Consider the following 14,307-nt stretch of genomic DNA (forward strand, 5'->3'; position numbering starts at 1 on the left):
CCAGCCTCCATCTTTGCCTGTCAAGTTGCTTGGAGAGAGGGGATGACCAGCCGGAAAGATGCGGGCGAAGTGGATCGTGGCAATGCCGAGGACTCGATGAAGATTCTCGACGGCACCTGGCGTCCCCGATGAGGTAGGCAAGCCTTGGCAGGCCGCACAGACAGAAGCTGTGAAGCCGGTACTTTCCAAGTTTGTTCCTCGTCACAGATTCTCGTTTTGCGATCCTTAAACTCGAGAGAAGGTTGCGAACCGCATAGCCAGTCTGGTGATGCATCTGATTGAGTAGCTGCGCTTCGTCCAGTAACCAGATGACAGGCTTGACATCCTTGCGAGCTGTAAACACGTCAATTACTTCGCTAGACTTTTCCGGTGGCTCGAGCTCGCTCTGGTCGCACACCTTTTCAATCAAACGGTTGTAAAAGTCCTCAGCAGCCTCCCTCTCTTGCTTAGTCTTGTCGTTAGCCAGAGCGACCATCTTATCGTCCATGGTGGTGAGCTCCACCAAGTAGCCTTTGGCACGGAGCTCCAACCCGAGCGCCGTCAGCAGCGTCGACTTGCCCGATTGCCATGGCGCCGTGAGCAGCAGCCAGTTTCCGCTCTCCATCTCAGCCACAATCGAGTCCCGGTCCGGCCAAGGACAGTAGTAGAAACTGTCCAGGTCCACGATTGCGTCGCCAGAAAAAAAGCTGCGCGGAAGCAGACGCTTGCGGGGGCGCAGATGCCTGTCAAGGTCGACATGGATTCCCTCCCGCTTCTTGTTCAAAGCCTGACGCAGCGTCGTAGTGCTTGCACCAGCGGTCGCAGCGCCAGTGATGATGATGGGAGCCTGCTCCGAGAGCCCATCCCCAAGGCCAGCAGAAGCAAAGACTCTGATTTGGTTCATGTCCATGACTGAACAAAACGAAGTTAACAAAAACATCAAGAGTTTATAGCATAAAACTTACCATTGGAGGATTTCAATAGGAGAAGCTTCTCCTCGCGCAGCTGCCTCTTCTCCTCGCGCAGCTGCCTCTTCTCCTCGCACAGCTGCCTCTTCTCCTCGGGATCATTTGTTTGCTGGAGTTGCCCGTCCACCGCACTAATTTGGCCCTCAAGCACAGCAATCTGCTGCTCAACTTCCCGGATTTGCCCGGACAAGCCAGAAGCCGGATCACCTTCCGCCTCCACGTCCATGGCCAAACCTAAGACTCTCGATCCTATTTCACGGTCCAGATCATTAACCTTTAATTAATAAACTCTTCTTTATCCTTGGTTTTTTGAAAGAACCAACCTCCTCATATTGAAAAGATGAAGATCGAACCAGCTGATCCTGAGGTAGAGGAAAAGCAGATTCAAAGATATGAAATATGCAATGGTTAGGCTTGAGTTGGCTTGAGGAGTCTAGAGTGGAGAAATCCAGATTATAGTTTGTGTAAGAACATATGCGGTCATGACTATTTTGGCCAAAGGCCTGGCTTGTAACATGTTGAAAGACAGTTTTGAATGAAGAGTTTAGATTAGAAAACACCCATTGCGACTAAGCTTGAGAATCCGGCTTAAGAAATGGAAGACAATGCAAGTGACAAAGCGGACTGCTAGAATTTCCACAGGTCCCGGGATTACAGTAGAATGTATCACTCTCCAGGGAGAGTGAGCCCCTATGGTCTTAGATCTAAGGGGAAAGAAGAATCCAGGGAAAGTCATAACCCATGGGATCATCATCTAAAGAGGAGCAACTGGATTTCACACAGGGGGCCCGGCAGATTTTCCACGGTTGGGTATTATGTTGTAAAATTATATTTAGGAATTGGAAAACTGTTGGAGATGAATTACAAGGTATTTCCTGGTCGTTGTTGGATTGGCATAATTAGATCGTGGCTGTCTATTGTTTGAAATAAGGGTTAAAGAGTTTGCAAGAGTGAGCGAGGAGCAAGGCACTGGAGTACACTCTTCAGGAATAATTAGAGTTTCTCTACCAATGTGAGTTGGATTGAAACTAATCATACATTAATAATACTAATAATAATATATAGCAACGTAGCCAAAATAAATCCTAAGGAATATATTATAATCAACAGAAGCATTGCTTTTCACCATACAGTGAAAGAACGATCAACTCATTGCCTGTGTGTCGAATAAGCTAGCATGACTGAGGATGAAGTGAAAGTAATCCCGTCTGGTTTAAGTCTTCCAGAACAAAGCCACCGTCTTCAAGTGAGCATAGCTCAGCTGATACTCCCGCTTTGAGTTGGCCACGGACGCAATGACTTCGGCTCTATATCTGGAGATAGTCGAGTGAATTGCCTCCCAATTGCCAGATTCCACAAGCCTTCAGTTCTGCCACGAAAGTTTACCAGCATTCGTTGAAACAGCTCGTCTGGTTCGTTGTGCTGAGCATAGGCAATCAAGGTAGTCCACTATGTTGCTTCTGGGGTATTCGTTTAAAAACTTGACGAGAGATCGTCGCAACGAATAAAACCTTTGCAGCTTGGAAATAGATAGACAAAGCTCTTTGTGTCTTCTTCACTCCAAACAGGCCTTCAACGCAGAAGCAACCGTTTGAGCATCCAGATCACAGCCTTGGTACTTCACCAGAGTAACCAGCTCCAAGGCATCGTCAGTTGGTGCCCAGTACATTTCAGAGCACACTAATCCCGCCGCTTAAACCTCTCAAGCACTCACCGTACTTCCACAAGCTCATAGTCAGAGAATCGTCTTCCTCGGGCTCTTTCTTCTCAGTCAGAGAATCGTCCACTGCAACTGCCAGAAGATTCGTCACTTCGATCCGCCACCTGGGCTTCTGAAAGATCGCATTCCCGCACTGTTTCCTTCAAGATAACATCCATCGCACGAGCAAAAAGCACGCGAGCAGCACCAAGATAGCCCAGAGAAGAAGCTGGAGCAGTGACCACGGCGTCCTCCTAGTCACTGTTACTACTGCCGCGGGTGTCGGTGTGGCCACTGCTGCGTCGCGACCGTCGCAACGATGGTGGTGGTGGTGGCGGTGGCGTCCTCCATGATGGTGACCATGGTGATGGTGGTGGACAACCAGACGAGCTCCATCACCGTGGTTCGATCGAGCAAGTGCTGTAGACAAGCACTCCTGCTGGAGCTGGATCGTGGTGGCGGGCATGATCAAGGAGAGCAGGCACTGGAGCTCGATCACCAGGGAGGTGGCCACGAGCATGAACGAAAGCAGCTGGCGCTGGAGCTGGAGCTGCAGTTGGAACTGGAGCGTCACCTTGAAGAACTGGAGCTAAAGCTGGCGCTGGCTCGTGGCCTCCACAAGCTGCTCGAGGATGGTGGCGTCCATGCGCTGCTTGATGTGATGGAGCTGGAGCTGGAGCTCATGGGCGCCATGCCAGGGCGGCCGTTGGAGGCCCATGATCGCGAGAGACCATAGCTTCTTGATGGACAGAAGCATCCATACCTGACGAAAGCGCGCGTTCCGACATCTCGAATAGAAAAATCCAAGCAATACTACTTTTGCCTTTGTGAAAAAAGAGAACTATACACGAGAGCTGGTTTTTACGCTGTGGATTGCACGGAGCTGCAAGTTGGATCCTCCCCAAAGTCATCGTCGTCGATGGACGCGTCCTGGTACTGCTGATACTCGGTCACCAGATCGTTGAGATTGCTCTCCGCCTCGGAGAACTCGAGCTCGTCCATCCCCTCGCCGGTGTACCAGTGGAGAAACGCCTTGCGCCGGAACATGAGCGTGAACTGGTCGCTCACTCGCTTGAACATCTCCTGGATCGACGTCGAGTTCCCGATGAACGTCGAGGACATCTTGAGTCCCTTGGGCGGGATGTCGCATACGCTCGACTTGACGTTGTTTGGGATCCACTCCACGAAGAAGGACGAGTTCTTGTTCTGGACGTTGACGATCTGTTCTTCCACCTCCTTGGTGCTGATGCGGCCCCGGAACATTGCCGAGGCGGTGAGGTAGCGGCCGTGGCGAGGGTCCGCCGCGCACATCATGTTCTTGGCGTCCCACATCTGCTGCGTCAGCTCCGGGACGTTGAGCGCTCGGTATGGCTGCGAGCCGCGCGAGGTGAGCGGTGCGAAGCCGACCATGAAGAAGTGGAGGCGCGGGAAGGGGATGAGGTTGACGGCGAGCTTGCGGAGGTCGGCGTTGAGCTGGCCGGGGAAGCGGAGGCAGCACGTCACGCCGCTCATCGTTGCTGATATCAAATGGTTGAGATCGCCAACTGCAAGAAAGAGTTGGTGTAAGCCAAAGTTGAACTTGCTACTTCAAACTATTGAAGTTTAGAAAACTGGAAAAAGAGAGAGAGAGAGTTTTCGGAGAACTTACAGGTGGGAGTTGTGAGCCGGAGAGTTCTGAAACATATGTCGTAGAGGGCCTCGTTGTCCAGAACCATGCACTCGTCGGCGTTCTCGACGAGCTGGTGCACGGACAGCGTCGCATTATAAGGCTCCACGACTGTGTCAGAGACCTTGGGCGACGGGAACACGGAGAAGGTGAGCATCATCCTGTCCGGGTACTCCTCTCGGAGCTTCGATATCAGCAGAGTTCCCATCCCTGAGCCCGTTCCCCCGCCGAGAGACTGGCTTACTTGGAATCCTGCAGAGAAGAGAAGTAGATTAAGAAACTTGTTGTTCTTGAGAATCGCATCGGTACCTTGCAGGCAATCAGCGCCTTCACACTCCTTGCGCACCACGTCCAGCACGGAGTCGATAAGCTCGGCGCCTTCGGTGTAGTGGCCCTTGGCCCAGTTATTCCCGGCGCCCGTCTGGCCGAAGACGAAGTTATCAGGCCGGAATATCTGTCCATACGGCCCCGACCGAACGCTGTCCATTGTCCCAGGCTCCAAGTCCATGAGAATCGCTCGAGGCACGTAGCGTCCGGCACTGGCTTCGTTGAAGTAGACGTTCACTCGCTCCAGTTGGAGGTCGGACTCTCCGTGATAAACTCCCGTCGGCTCGATCCCATGCTCGTCACATATCACTTCCCAGAACTTGGCGCCAATCTGGTTACCACACTGGCCTCCCTGTACGTGGACAATCTCTCTCATTTCTTCTGTTTGCTTCGATCCAGCTGAAGGACCTGACGACACTGCGGTAGTTCAGCTGTTGGTCTATACCGTTAATGTCGTTGTCACCAGAGAAAAACTACCCCGAGTAACAGTTTTCTCTTATTGCCTTAACTGTTTTATTTGCGTATAACCAACCTGTATGTAACCATGTGAGAAAGTGAGGTGATTTAAATCGAGCGAACCTTTAAGACAGAGTAGGCTCCTCGCCATGCTACGAGTACCGAGTGCCTTTCCTGCCAGAAAGTTGTATCTTGAACCAACCTGCAATGTACTTGAGCAGTTTAGACACTGAAAAACTAGTGTCTAGGCACCTGTGTTTCGTAGCCTTGAGGAAGCTGATTTATAAAATCGTGTGCATTTGAAGTCCTGGCAGCCTCCTTGTTCGCATCATCTTTGCCGTAAAGTATGTTTTGCGCGATGGTGGTAGCGAACAAAGCTGGTTCTTGGTTGACGAGACCAATCTGTGACCGGAGCCATTTTAATTGTAGAGATTTGGTGTTGTAACCATCCAAGAGAATTTCTCCTGTAGAAGTATAAAACTCAGAAAAGAAATATAAATTCACCTGAACTTGTGTCATAAAACCTTTCAATGAGAGATATTATCGTGCTCTTCCCCGAGCCACTGGGGCAAACAATGCCTATCGATTTTCCAGGCGGTATCTTGAGGCTCAGGTCGTGAAGAATTCGAGCATCTGGCCTGGAGGGATAGTTGAAGGTAACTTTATTCATCTCAAGCTCTCCACGGACGTGTTGAAGACAAAATTCCGTTGACTCTTCACTGTTACTGATCGTATTCTTGTCGTCTAAAGTTTCGCACTATGAGAAAAACGTTTAGCATCAGAACTCAAAACATAGTCGATAACAGTAACTTACAAGGCGCCTAAGAGCACGCAAAATATTGTAGATAGAGCACTTGTCGTGCCGTTTCTTACGAGAATGCCACCGTACCACATCAGTAAGGCCCAGGAACACAAGGGCAACGTGCACATTGCTCCCATTCCAATCCCTTTGGCACGTCCTGCTCGATCCCGGACGTAGCGTAGAACCGAGAGCAATGGTGTACAGACCGATCGTTGTTTGCTCGCCAAGGAACGAACAGACTCTCCGAATTTGAGAAATTGCCTGCAATGGAGGTACTTTCGATTAAAAAGATTTGGTCTGGAAGTCTACGTACTGATGTTCCTTCTGGCTCCTGGATGAAACGCCAGTGATGACATGAGCATAGAGACCTCCAGCCAGAATGACCACCGGTACGGCTGCCAGCCTCAAAAGTCCGAGCTGCCACACAGTTCCAAATCCCATCCAAAAAACGTGGAATTGTGATGAATGAGGACTCCCATCTATGAAAGCAAAAGAGAGAGAGCTTACTTTCTCGCTTATGGCCTGCTGAATGACCAAAGTGTTGGAGGAAATGCTGCTAACGAGCTCTCCAGTTCTCGCATCGGCACCATCGAAGAACGAGATATCGTGCCGCCGATCCTGATCTTCCTGCATTGCTGCTCTCCGGTCTGGATCCAGCACGCAACACCCAGAGCCAAGAATCCCTTCAAATGTGTCAAGAACAAAATCCCTCTACCTATCCAAGACCTGCCAAAGAGGATCAATCCCAGACACAGGAAATCCAATGCCACCTGATCGATCGCGAGCAGCACAGCACGATCATGAAATCCGGCTCGAAATATCACGCTGTGATACATGTGCCGAAGATCCCTGTCCGATCCAAGAACATGAGCCAATCGTCCGAAGGAGAAGAAGGAAATCGGCAGCGCCAGGCCGTGCGCGATGGCGCCGAGCGATCCCAGCGCCATGAGCAAGTGGTTGCATCGATCGGCACAGAAGAAGAGCTTGTGGAGCGGCGCCAAGGATGAGGGCGCCCCATTGTTATAGAGCCCTAAAGATTTGGAGCCACTGGCATTTCCAGTTACACTTGTCATTTACATTTCTGCTACTCATTGCTATTTAGACGTATGGAACGATTAAAAAAGAAAGAGCGTTCTAGCTCAAGAAAAAGAAGAACGATCGAAGAATTCTCTAAAGCTTTTGGCGAATGGTTTTTAATAACTTTGATTTTTGAAAAAATATAAATTTTGCTTAATATATTATATTAATCAATTAATTTCTGAATCTATTAAGAAATCTAAAATTTTGCGAAAAGGGAAATTGATATGAAGTCAAATAAATACTCATCATACGGTTGTGAATATAAAGATAAACCACATTTTTCTTTAATGATTATATGCTAAAACAAAATTCAAGCCTTTAGTGGCTATTTTATCTTCATTTATCCCCCAAATTTTAAGGATCACAATATATCAAAATCTCATCCCTGCTTGAATATTCTAGGATATAATGGTTGTCATTCATTTAGATGAATCTTGTATTTATAATTTATAAACATGTATATAATTTATAAACTTGCTTAAACACTTTTTAGTATAATTTTTTTAGTATGGTTGATATGTAATAAAATTAATCTTGTGTTTATAAATTATAAATATGTTTATAATTATAAACTTGTATTTGATCAATTGGATTAATAAGTAGGAATAATACTATTATTAAGCAAACCAAGTGTTGCTACATGCAATGCATAACAATTTATTCTATACTTTAGAATGTTAAATAGAAATCATCCAAATTGTAGAGGTAATGGATTATTTTGGGATATTTTGCCATTTAAAGGTTATTATTCATTTAAATAAATCTTTTATTTATAATTTTAAAAATTTCTAAATAACTTTTAGTATATTCTAATTTATTTTATCTGATGGTTAATATGTGATAAGATTAGTTTTGTGTTTATAAATTATTAACATGTTTCAAATTATAAACTTCCAATTGATCAATTATATTAATAAATAATAAGCACTCTTCCAAAGAGGGGATAAGGAGGATATAGAAAACCAATGGAGTGAGTTTAACTTCCTATATATGGTATTAAATGAGAATAAAAATTGTAAATTCAAGTTAACATATGTCTCTCGAAAGTTAACTAAAAGGAAGATACAAATGTAAGTTTTGCTAATGGTTGTGAGTCTAGATTAACAATGATCTTGAAGGATGGATAGATATATCACTTATTACAATGGTGTTTTTTGGATCAAATGGTCTCGAAGGATGGATGGATATATCATTTCCTACAATGGTGTTTTTTGGATTAAAGTTTTTTATTTTAGTTCAAAATTATAGTTTCAAGGTTGATTTAAGCATTTAGTAGTTGTATATAAAGTTATAATTGGTTCATCAAAATTACATAGTTAACTTATGTTTGTGCCATGGCTTTGGGTTATGTTTATATCATAATTGTTAACAATTACATAAGTAGTTTTGTAGGAGTTTCAAGTTCTTGTGGCAATTTATAATCACTTTACTACAACTCTAAATGTTCCACTTAACACTTTTCATCTTACAAGGAAGAATGATGTAAAATGTATAAATATATATACAATAAATTAATCGTAGTATTATAGCATATGGATAATTTATTTGGGACTAAATTCTTGCATATATAAGTATAGGTCTAAACCTAAATTAATATACTTATCCCATAATTTTATGGTTTATCAATTATTAGATAGTAAAATAAACTAGGAACTGTTTGGGAAAGTTTATAAATTATAAACATATTTATAAAATAAATATAAAATTAATCTAAATGAATATTAACTATTAAATGGTAAAATATTCTAAAATATTTAAATATATCTTAAGTATATCCACTACCATTATTATACCTTATTAACCATAGGATGTGATACAAAATTGGCAATGGAACTTTGTGTTGGACTTAATTGTTTAGCCTTGTCTCAACTACATAAACTACTTGTCATATAAATGTGGTAATAAAGCCTTTGAGACCTGAGAAATTTAAAAATTCTAATATAAAGACTTCTGACACATATGTCATAGAAGGCCTTGTAGTCCAAAACCATGCACTTCTTGGCATTCTCGACAAGCTAGTGCACAGACAGCATTGCATTGTATGGCTCCACCACTGTGTCTGACACCTTCGGGGACGGGAACACGGCATCATCCTGTCTGGGTACTCCTCTTGAAGCTTTGATCTCTCTGGAAGGAGTGTGAAGGCACTGTTGCGATTCTAGTTTCTTAATCTACTTCTCTTCTTTGCAGTGAGCCAGTCTCTCCTTGAAGAACTCTCCGATATCAGAGTGACTTATCAGCAGGACACGAGCACACTCGGCTTAACAGCCGGGTGATCAGGGACTCCATCAGATGCAGGGCCTTCTCGCGGTCATAGTTGTTATCTAACATTCTGAGCTCGAGTGATAGACATCACGAATTTCACCACTATCATCAGTCTTCGAGGGTGTTGATGGTGTAGTTCTTCTTCCCGGTCCTGTAATATCCTGTGAAGTATTCGAATTCGATAAACTCCCGTGGGCTCGATCCCATGCTCGTCACATATCACTTCCGGCGCCAATCTGGTTGCCACACTGGCCTCCCTGTACGTGGACAATCTCTCTCATTTCTTTCCGTGCTCTTGGTTCTTCTTCTTCTGTTTGTCGATCCAGCTGAAGGGCCTGACGACACTGTGGTAGTTCATACCGTTAATGTGGAGGAAAACAACAATTTATGTAACGTGAGGTGATTTAAATCGAGCGAACCTTTATGACGATGACTGGAGCTTGATGAGCTGAGCGTAGGCTCCTCGCTTGGCTACGAGCTCCGAGTGCCTTCCCTGCTCCACAATCTCACCGTCATGCAGCACGGCAATCTGGTCGGCACTGCAAATCGTAGATAGCCTGTGCGCCACAACCACTGTCGTTCTCTCCTCCATCAGCCGCTCAAGAGCTTCCTGGACAGTTCTCTCAGACTCGGCGTCTAGAGCACTCGTGGCTTCGTCCAGCAATAGTATTGCAGGATTTTTGAGAACGGCTCGTGCAATTGCTACCCGCTGCTTCTGACCACCTGGAGATCAATGAATGATGTAGTGCTTCGTTTTAGAATCAGACAAAAGTTGTCGACGTACCTGAAAGTTGGACACCTCGCTCACCAACGTTTGTAGCGTATCCATCGGGAAGGCTGCTAATAAACTCGTGGGCGTTGGCTGCCTTTGCAGCAGCCACAATCTCGGCTTCCGAAGCACTCTCTTTTCCGTAGGCGATGTTCTCGCAAATGCTCGTTCCAAAAAGAGCTGGTTCTTGTTGCACTAGACCAACATGACGCCTGTACGCCTTGACGTTGAGCTTTTTGACATCTCTGCCGTCCACAAGAACCATCCCCTTGAAAGGATCATAGAACCTTTCCACCAATGCAATAACCGAGCTCTTCCCGGAGCCGCTGGGACCGACCAAAGCCAAACTCCGTCCAGCTCGAATCTTCAAGTTCAGGCCAGCAAAGATAGCTACCTCGGGTCTCGACGGATATGCAAAGTGAATGTCTCGGAGTTCTATATCACCCCGGAGTTTAATGAGCTTTCGTGACCTTGGACCGTCCAAATCTATTTCCGTTGCTCTGTCCAGCAGCTCAAACACTGATTTGAATGACTTTGCCGTCTTGGAAATGTCCGGAAGCATTGCTAGACTGTCTGCGATGGGAAATGCCGCCATGACGAGGACGAGAAAAGCTTGCAGAACGTTTGCGGGGCTTGATTTGCTTGCTTTGACGAGGACGGCACCGTACCAAAGGCCGAGACCATAGGACCCGAACAGAGACAGAGTCGAGAATCCATAGCCGAGTCCCACAATGCTTCCATGAAACAAGCTGCGTTTAGCCGGGGTCTGAAGCTCCAAAGTAACTAAGTTGACGAGTTTCTTTTCTGCGTTGAATGCTGCTATAGTTCGAATATTGCTCACAGCATCTCCGGCCAGCATGCTTGCCCGAGAATGAGATCTTTCCAGATCTCCAGCCAATCCTTGAAGGAACAATTTCTAAGGGAGAGCATTGTGTCAGTAAAGCAAACAATGTAAAAGGCCAGCTCACCTGCGCAAAGGTCGACAATACAATAAACGGAAAAGTTGCGGCCACGACAATTGCTACTCGCCACTCCACCAAAAAAGCTATGGCGAACGAAGCAACTATCACAGCGACGTTTTGAACCATTGAACCTAGTATATCTCCACTTGCAGATTTCATGTACACGGCATCAGAAGCCAAACGAGAGGCAAGCTGGCTGCTTGAATGCTCTTCTCGATCAAACCAGCTTATCTCATTGCGTAAAATACCTGCATCACAGAGGTTGTAAGACATGATACTGAACATAACTAAGGATGGTGCTTACCCGATAGCATCATTTTTCTTACGCGCATCGTCAAGTTTTCCCCAGCAATCCCAAATGAGTAGTACTGTACAAAAAGGGCAACAAATGCCCCCACAGCAACCATGACGAAGACCACGCTGTACTTTGCTGTGTGCCGTTTCATTTCTTCGAAGTCCTGATAGTAGTAGACGTCGAGAATTTTGGAGACGAGGAATGAGTATGCCGGATTAGGAAGGCCCGAACACACAGCTCCAATCGTACCAAGAACCAAGAACGGCAAATCTGGTAAGTTGATTGTCACGAACTTCTTCAGAACATCATCGGCCTCGACATTTTCCTCGTCTTCCCTTGAGGTAAAACTTAGACCGTTCAGTTTTGACAATCTGAAGCTGCCACCGGTGCTGGAATTTAGATCATCCACACTCGACAACCTACGAAAGCTGCTCGAGGAGCAATTAGAAAGCCTGCATGAAATAGTTCACTTAATAAGCTCAAAGTGAACTATGTGTACTTTACCTTGAGGTAGCTTCCGTTGTTCTGGCTTCCTCAAGCCGAACAAGTCCCGAATATACAGATTTTTCGTCGGCAATAAGCTGTTGGTGCGATCCGGTTTCCACAAGCCTTCCATTTTGAAGCACAGCAATGGAATCGGTGCCTTTGACAGTACACAACCTGTGTGCTATAATAACTGTCGTTCTTGCCACCATGATTTTGTCGAGTGCGTCTTGTACCACATTCTCGGACTCAGCATCTAAAGCACTAGTTGCCTCATCCAACAACAGTATCGCTGGATTTCTGACCAATGCTCTAGCTATGGCTATCCTCTGCTTTTGGCCTCCAGAAAGTTGTAAGCCTCTTGAACCAACCTGCAATGTACTTGAGCAGTTTAGACACTGAAAAACTAGTGTCTAGGCACCTGTGTTTCGTAGCCTTGAGGAAGCTGATTTATAAAATCGTGCGCATTTGAAGTCCTGGCAGCCAGCTTTATCTCCTCCATGTTCGCATCATCTTTGCCATAAAGTATGTTTTGCGCGATGGTGGTAGCGAACAAAGCTGGTTCTTGGTTAACGAGACCAATCTGTAACCGGAGCCATTTTAATTGTAGAGATTTGGTGTTGTAACCATCCAAGAGAATTTCTCCTGTAGAAGTATAAAACTCAGAAAAGAAATATAAACAAAGAAGCAATTCACCTGAAGTTGGGTCGTAAAACCTTTCAATGAGAGATATTATCGTGCTCTTCCCGGAGCCACTGGGGCCAACAATGCCTATCGATTTTCCAGGCGGTATCTTGAGGCTCAGGTCGTGAAGAATTCGAGCATCTGGCCTGGAGGGATAGTTGAAGGTAACTTTATTCAGCTCAAGCTCTCCACGGACGTGTTGAAGACAAAATTCGGTTGACTCTTCACTGTTACTGATCGTATTCTTGTCGTCTAAAGTTTCCAGAATTTTGAACGCAGCGGCTCTTGCTTTCGATATAGCAGCAATGGTCGGAGCAGTCTGTCCGAGAGCACTATGAGAAAAACGTTCAGCATCAGAACTCAAAACATAATCAATAACAGTAACTTACAAGGCACCTAAGAGCACGCAAAATATTGTAGATAGAGCTTTTCCACCGTTTGTCGTGCGGTTTCTTACGAGAATGCCACCGTACCACATCAGTAAGGCCCAGGAACACAAGGGCAATGCATACATTGCTCCCATTCCAATCCCTTTGACAAGTCCGGCTCTATATCCCAGACGTAGCGTAGAACCGAGCGCAGCGGTGTACAGACTGATCGTCTTTTGCTCGCCAACAAACGAATAGACTGTCCGAATTTGAGAAATTGCCTGCAAGTCAGTCTGGAGTAAGAAATTTAGTCTGGAAGTCTACGTACTTACTCCTTCAACGATGTTTCCCGCTTTGTCGTATTCCTTCTGGGTCTTCGATGAAACGCCAGTGATGACATGAGCGTAGAGACCTCCAGCTAGAATGACCACCGGTACGGTTGCCAGCGTCAAAAGTCCGAGCTGCCACACAGTTGCAAATCCCAATGCGATGCCTCCAAAAAACGTGGAAACGTGATGGATGAGGACTCCCATCTACGAAAGAGCAAAAGGGAGAGGGAAGAAACATCACATCTACAAACTATTGAATGAAAGCGATTAAAGTACTCACTTTCTCGCTTATAGCCTGCTGGATGAGCAAAGTGTTGGAGGAAATGCTGCTAACGAGCTCCCCAGTCCTCGCGTCGTCGCGATCGAAGAACGAGATATCGTGTCGCAGGATTGCCTCCAAGTAGCTGATCCTGATCTTCCTGCATTGCCGCTCTCCGGTCTGGATCCAGCACGCAACCTCTGCAACATGATCCAGAGCTAGGAATTCCTCCCATTGTTTCAAGAACAAAATCCCTCTACCTAGCCAAGACGCGCCAAAGAGGATCAATCCCAGATACAAGAAATCCAATGCCACCTGATCGATCGCGAGCACGATCACGAGAGATCACAACGAAATATCCATACCTTGGACACGCTGTGATACATGTGCCGAAGATCCTTGTCCGATCCAAGAACATGAGCCAATCGTCCGAAGGAGAAGAAGAAAATCGGCAGCGCCAGGCCGTGCGCGATGGCGCCGAGCGATCCCAGCGCCATGAGCAAGTGGTCGCATCGATCGGCAAAGAAGAAGAGCTTGTGGAGCGGCGCCAAGGATGAGAGTGTTCCATCGCTATTGAGCCCTAAACATTTGGAGCCACTGGCGTTGGCATTTCCACTTACATTCGTTCTAGTCATTACAAGAGCGTTCTAGCTCAAAGAAGAAGAACGATCGAGTAAGAGAGAGAGAGAACTCTCTTTCCAGTGAGGTGAAAACTAGAAAACAAAGAAATCTCTAAGCTTTTGCAAATCTGATTCTTCCAGCCAAGCTACACACAAAAAAAAAAGTGAAGATCACAGCTAAGTAGCGAGATCCCTCGCTAGTGTTTTTTTTCTTCTTCTCTTTCTTTGCGAGATTTGTCGGTTGTCTGCCCAGGATCCAGCATCTTCGACATGTGACGAGACTCGTTCATCGAACA

The 14,307-nt window shown here is 46.0% G+C and overlaps 3 protein-coding genes across 5 annotated transcripts; all 3 read right to left on the bottom strand.

The window, feature by feature from the left end:
* Positions 1 to 3,479: 3,479 nt before the first annotated feature.
* Positions 3,480 to 9,542, bottom strand: LOC9646718 (tubulin beta chain). Of its 2 annotated transcripts, XM_024675015.1 has the most exons (4): positions 9,515 to 9,542; positions 4,622 to 5,006; positions 4,295 to 4,564; positions 3,480 to 4,190 (listed from the first exon to the last, which is right to left on the bottom strand). In XM_024675015.1, exons 1-4 carry the CDS (start codon positions 9,521 to 9,523, stop codon positions 3,508 to 3,510), a joined length of 1,347 nt encoding a protein of 448 aa, XP_024530783.1. In that variant the 5' UTR covers positions 9,524 to 9,542; the 3' UTR covers positions 3,480 to 3,507. The 2 variants fall into 2 exon arrangements, with proteins under 2 accessions (XP_024530783.1, XP_002969902.1); XM_002969856.2 differs by lacking the exon at positions 9,515 to 9,542 and having other exon boundaries at positions 4,622 to 5,065.
* LOC112346316 (ABC transporter B family member 19-like) lies at positions 5,786 to 6,899 on the bottom strand. Of its 2 annotated transcripts, XM_024675017.1 has the most exons (5): positions 6,668 to 6,899; positions 6,405 to 6,623; positions 6,211 to 6,314; positions 5,910 to 6,158; positions 5,786 to 5,852 (listed from the first exon to the last, which is right to left on the bottom strand). In XM_024675017.1, the coding sequence occupies exons 2-5, from the start codon at positions 6,528 to 6,530 to the stop codon at positions 5,840 to 5,842; spliced, it is 492 nt and encodes a 163-aa protein (XP_024530785.1). In that variant the 5' UTR covers positions 6,531 to 6,623; positions 6,668 to 6,899; the 3' UTR covers positions 5,786 to 5,839. The 2 variants fall into 2 exon arrangements, with proteins under 2 accessions (XP_024530785.1, XP_024530786.1); XM_024675018.1 differs by having other exon boundaries at positions 6,405 to 6,899.
* On the bottom strand, positions 8,957 to 14,128 carry LOC9645732 (ABC transporter B family member 19). Its single transcript, XM_024675003.1, has 13 exons — positions 13,757 to 14,128; positions 13,652 to 13,706; positions 13,413 to 13,591; positions 13,136 to 13,336; positions 12,825 to 13,084; positions 12,448 to 12,767; positions 12,173 to 12,396; positions 11,773 to 12,122; positions 11,278 to 11,720; positions 10,980 to 11,221; positions 10,027 to 10,927; positions 9,662 to 9,965; positions 8,957 to 9,586 (listed from the first exon to the last, which is right to left on the bottom strand). The coding sequence occupies exons 1-12, from the start codon at positions 14,024 to 14,026 to the stop codon at positions 9,664 to 9,666; spliced, it is 3,747 nt and encodes a 1,248-aa protein (XP_024530771.1). The 5' UTR covers positions 14,027 to 14,128; the 3' UTR covers positions 8,957 to 9,586; positions 9,662 to 9,663.
* Positions 14,129 to 14,307: the final 179 nt, after the last annotated feature.

The sequence above is a fragment of the Selaginella moellendorffii genome, unplaced genomic scaffold (assembly GCF_000143415.4).
Source record: "Selaginella moellendorffii unplaced genomic scaffold, v1.0 SELMOscaffold_13, whole genome shotgun sequence".
NCBI lineage: Eukaryota > Viridiplantae > Streptophyta > Lycopodiopsida > Selaginellales > Selaginellaceae > Selaginella > Selaginella moellendorffii.

Coding starts and splice junctions, on each gene's coding strand:
- LOC9646718 (XM_024675015.1), bottom strand. Junction 4,565..4,621: donor AGGCGCTGATTGCCTGCAAG/GTACCGATGCGA, acceptor TCTTCTCTGCAG/GATTCCAAGTAAGCCAGTCT. Junction 4,191..4,294: donor CCGGCTCACAACTCCCACCT/GTAAGTTCTCCG, acceptor TCTTTCTTGCAG/TTGGCGATCTCAACCATTTG.
- LOC112346316 (XM_024675017.1), bottom strand. CDS start 6,530: ATGCAGGAAGATCAGGATCGGCGGCACGATATCTCGTTCTTCGATGGT. Junction 6,315..6,404: donor AGCAGGCCATAAGCGAGAAA/GTAAGCTCTCTC, acceptor ACTGTGTGGCAG/CTCGGACTTTTGAGGCTGGC. Junction 6,159..6,210: donor AGGAGCCAGAAGGAACATCA/GTACGTAGACTT, acceptor CCTCCATTGCAG/GCAATTTCTCAAATTCGGAG.
- LOC9645732 (XM_024675003.1), bottom strand. CDS start 14,026: ATGACTAGAACGAATGTAAGTGGAAATGCCAACGCCAGTGGCTCCAAA. Junction 13,337..13,412: donor AGCAGGCTATAAGCGAGAAA/GTGAGTACTTTA, acceptor GCTCTTTCGTAG/ATGGGAGTCCTCATCCATCA. Junction 11,721..11,772: donor ACAACGGAAGCTACCTCAAG/GTAAAGTACACA, acceptor TATTTCATGCAG/GCTTTCTAATTGCTCCTCGA.